We start from the raw sequence: 3,592 nt of genomic DNA on the forward strand, positions 1-3,592 counted from the left end.
TGCAAAGGAGTGGCGTATGACGGTGGATCGTATTGGTAAATCTTAGGGTACAACAATTGCACGTTTTGGATTCGATTGATTGAAAGCTTTTAAGAACAAGGGGTTTCTTGCAAAGAAGTAGCGTGAGACTGTGAATCAAATCGGTTTTGTTGGGTTACTTGATCAAGTTTTGATCAAGGGAGGAGAAGGTGTCAATATCAACATCAAACTTTGGGTTTGTAGGGTTGGATTGCTACATCTCTCTTGTATACATACATCTGCAAAGTAAGATTAATTTCATTATCTCAATTCAAGTTCAAATTGAGGGTAGACGTACCCATAGCAAGTTCGACTGGGGAACTGCCTAAACAAATCCTTGTGTATCCTATCTCTCTTCTTCTTTTTCTTATTTGTAAATTATTGATTTCATCGATCGTGTGATCAATTTGTTTGAATAATATTTTTAATTACATTTTGAAAGTGTTGTTGTTGAATTGATCACAATCCTTTAGATTGTGATTGGATTTTAAGATCAACAAAACCGAATAAATTCCAAACAATATCGATTGCACACTAGGTGTTCGATAATTTGTCTCAATAGATTTTTGTGTGAATTATCATTGGAAGTAGACTATCCTTGTTGCTTTGCATTCAACTAGTTGTGATTAAATGTGTTTGATCAATATGTGATTCATTATCATACCGTGATTACAATTACGCATATCCAAGTTTTTTTAAAGCGGGTTCCGTTAGACGATTTGATTCGGAATACTTCCGCTTACTTCCACGTGCCAGAAATTTTTTAAAACTATTTTTTGTCAAAGTTTTAACTCCACCCCCTCTAAATATAAGTCTATCGTCTAACAAAGTTGTGCATGATGTAGTCGAAGTCTGTTAAAGCATACAGGAGTCAAAGTTGTGCATGTTGTAGTCGAAATCTGTTCTAGCATGCAATTGTATAAGTTAGCTTGTTGGTTAAGCTAGCTTAGTGCTTAAGTTAGCTTATAAGTTATAAATATGATATTCTCTCAAATTGTTGAGAGATGGTTAAAGTTTGTTGATATTTGCTTGTAAACAATTTGTCTTAATTATAAAAGTAAATAGTAAAACGACTTTAACCAACTCTTGTTTATCTTTTTCCTCTCCTTTTTTCTTTCGTAAACATAATAGTTTTATTCGTTCATGGTGGGGCGTTTGTCACAACATCCTCATTTTAGTAGGGGTTGGAAATGAGTATTTAACTTAAACTATGATTTGGGTACGAGGAAGAGAAAAAACCCGCCGTCATGTTGTCATCCCTAATTGTCTGGAGACTTCTTCTTCGATTCTATTGGTGCTTTAGTCTTATTTAGCAATGAGTTCATTTTATATATTGATGTATTTAAAATATCTCTTATACATGTAAAACAATAATTTTGATTTCTTTTTTACATTTCAAAATATTTAATAGTAGTATTAATTAAAGATTTTATGAAAAAATAAATATATTTAGTAATTCGAAAATACACTTATACTTTAGGAATAGAGAAGGTGTGAATGAATTAGATTGTCTCCTAAGTTATAACGGTGTTCAGATTAATGGCCCGTAACAAATAAAGTTCCTTTTCTAGTTTTTCGGTAAACCAAACTATTCTATGTAGTACTAGTACTAGATTGAAGAGACTCATGAACTTCCTTATGTTCACGAAGATGAGAAATAAATGAAATTTAATTGTAGTCTTACCGTTTCTGTTGCTTCTTACGCCACTCAATACAAAAACTCTCTCTCTATATATAAAATAAGCATGTGTGTATTCAATTGGTGTACTATGTAAGTTTCTGTTGTTTTTGACTTTGCACAGAGTTGGAAGAGATGAAATTCACATGGAACGTTGAGAACATATCTAGCTTTAAAGTCGGTGAGAATGCTTTCTCCGAACCTTTTGTTCTAGGCGGCTATCTATGGTATGATCTATGATACTAGGAAAGAATGAATTTCTACTTGTTAAAGTTTATTGGATTTGATATAAAAAGTATATAACTCTATTATATTATTTTACATTACATGTTATTCGGTTTTGCTTTAGGAGAATTGTTCTGTATCCACGAGGTGACAGAGGAGAGAACTATGTATCAATTTATTTAGAGGCTGAGCAAATGCAGACTGCCGATAACTCAAATGAATGGAGCAATGGAAGGCGCAATGAATGGAGCAGAGATGTGAAATTTAATTTGTTTGTATTCAATCAGCTCCATCCCTGCTTGACAGTCGAAGAAGGTGTCCTAATGCTCGAAAATATGTTTTGTATATATGAAATTAGCATATCATAGTCTGGATTTAAAGTTACTTGGATTTTGCTTCTTAGTAATTATTATAGTGTTGTTGCTTTCATTTTGATTAAATTGACTTCAATGACCTTGCCAGATTTCGACTGTAAGTTTGATTCAACACAGAAATCTTGGGGTTTCAAATCATCAATTACTGTAGACGAGTTTCATAATCCTGAAAAGGGGTTTATTTTGGAGGATGTTTGTATTGTTGGTGCAGAACTTCAAACTTCTCTTACAACTAGAAGTGAAACAAATCATTTGTTAAGTTCAGAAGTTCATCGTCAACTCCCAATTCTGAAAACTATTTCATCAGTTTCTCCACTAGTTGGTCTTGAACCTACTAAACATAATGATCCAAAGTTGTTCTCACCCTCAATGGAAGAGATTATGGATTTTAGTAGTGTAGGACAATTAGAGGAAATGTATTCTCATAACCATTCACTTAATGAACCGCCGCTGAAGAGAAGTCGCAAGTTTACTGGTTTGGCATTTGAGGCATTGGGGAGAGTTCTTTATTTCCTAAAGACTAGAAAAGTGAAAGATATGAATGAGCGGGCTAGTAAGGATCTTCAAGTTTTATGGGAAGAACTCAAGAAATTTGGATTTGATCTTGCATGGTTGGAGCCTCATGTCCAATCTTTAGGAATGAGAAGTTATGTGGAGAAAGCTCTCGAGGTTGAAAAATTGAAAGGGGATGTTGCAAATCATGAGATGGAAACGGACAAGTTAAAGGCAAAACTGGCTGCTGCTCAGGGAAATCTTGACAGAGAAAGAAACTTGTTGAAAGAAAAAGGCTTTGAAGAAAGAGATTTGGATTCAGAATTGGGATGTGGAAGTTGGAGACCAAAGACCTAAAGCTAAATTTGGAATGATAAATGCTTGAGGCCTTGGAGTTTGGATCTTGGAGTTCAGTCAATGGTAAACCCTAGTTCTTGGTTTTGAGGTTTGTGAACCTTGTGGCTTGCTTTGAGGGGGTGGGAACCCTAGTTTGGTTCATGGAATTGGTGGATTTCTTGTGTTGATTATTCAGTTGTTTTGAGGATCTTAGTTATTGCTTGACACTTTGATCTTTAACCTGGCTAAGCCTTAGGCATGCTTACATTAATGTTTCAATGCATATGATCATTGGTCCAATTTGCTTACATTCACTTCAATCCATTGGTGTTTTACAATTTTTAAAAATTCTAATGGAAGAAATTATTGGGTTGAGTCGTGGACTATGTGTCATATCCCAAAATTGCACCCCCCCCCCCCCTTCACTTTTCATCTAATTTATGACTTGAGATTCATCAATACTCATTCA

General features: G+C 34.4%; 1 protein-coding gene across 1 annotated transcript; it reads left to right on the top strand.

Annotated features, from left to right (window-relative positions):
• Window positions 1-1,557: 1,557 nt before the first annotated feature.
• LOC127129821 (protein RESTRICTED TEV MOVEMENT 3) lies at window positions 1,558-3,144 on the top strand. The gene is made up of 4 exons (XM_051058942.1): window positions 1,558-1,564; window positions 1,821-1,923; window positions 2,046-2,192; window positions 2,337-3,144. Exons 1-4 carry the CDS (start codon window positions 1,558-1,560, stop codon window positions 3,142-3,144), a joined length of 1,065 nt encoding a protein of 354 aa, XP_050914899.1.
• The last annotated feature ends 448 nt before the right edge of the window (window positions 3,145-3,592 follow it).

This window comes from Lathyrus oleraceus, chromosome 3 (assembly GCF_024323335.1).
Source record: "Lathyrus oleraceus cultivar Zhongwan6 chromosome 3, CAAS_Psat_ZW6_1.0, whole genome shotgun sequence".
Taxonomy (NCBI): Eukaryota; Viridiplantae; Streptophyta; class Magnoliopsida; order Fabales; family Fabaceae; genus Lathyrus; species Lathyrus oleraceus.

Coding starts and splice junctions, on each gene's coding strand:
- LOC127129821 (XM_051058942.1), top strand. Junction 1,924..2,045: donor GTTCTAGGCGGCTATCTATG/GTATGATCTATG, acceptor GTTTTGCTTTAG/GAGAATTGTTCTGTATCCAC. Junction 2,193..2,336: donor AGAGATGTGAAATTTAATTT/GTTTGTATTCAA, acceptor TAATTATTATAG/TGTTGTTGCTTTCATTTTGA.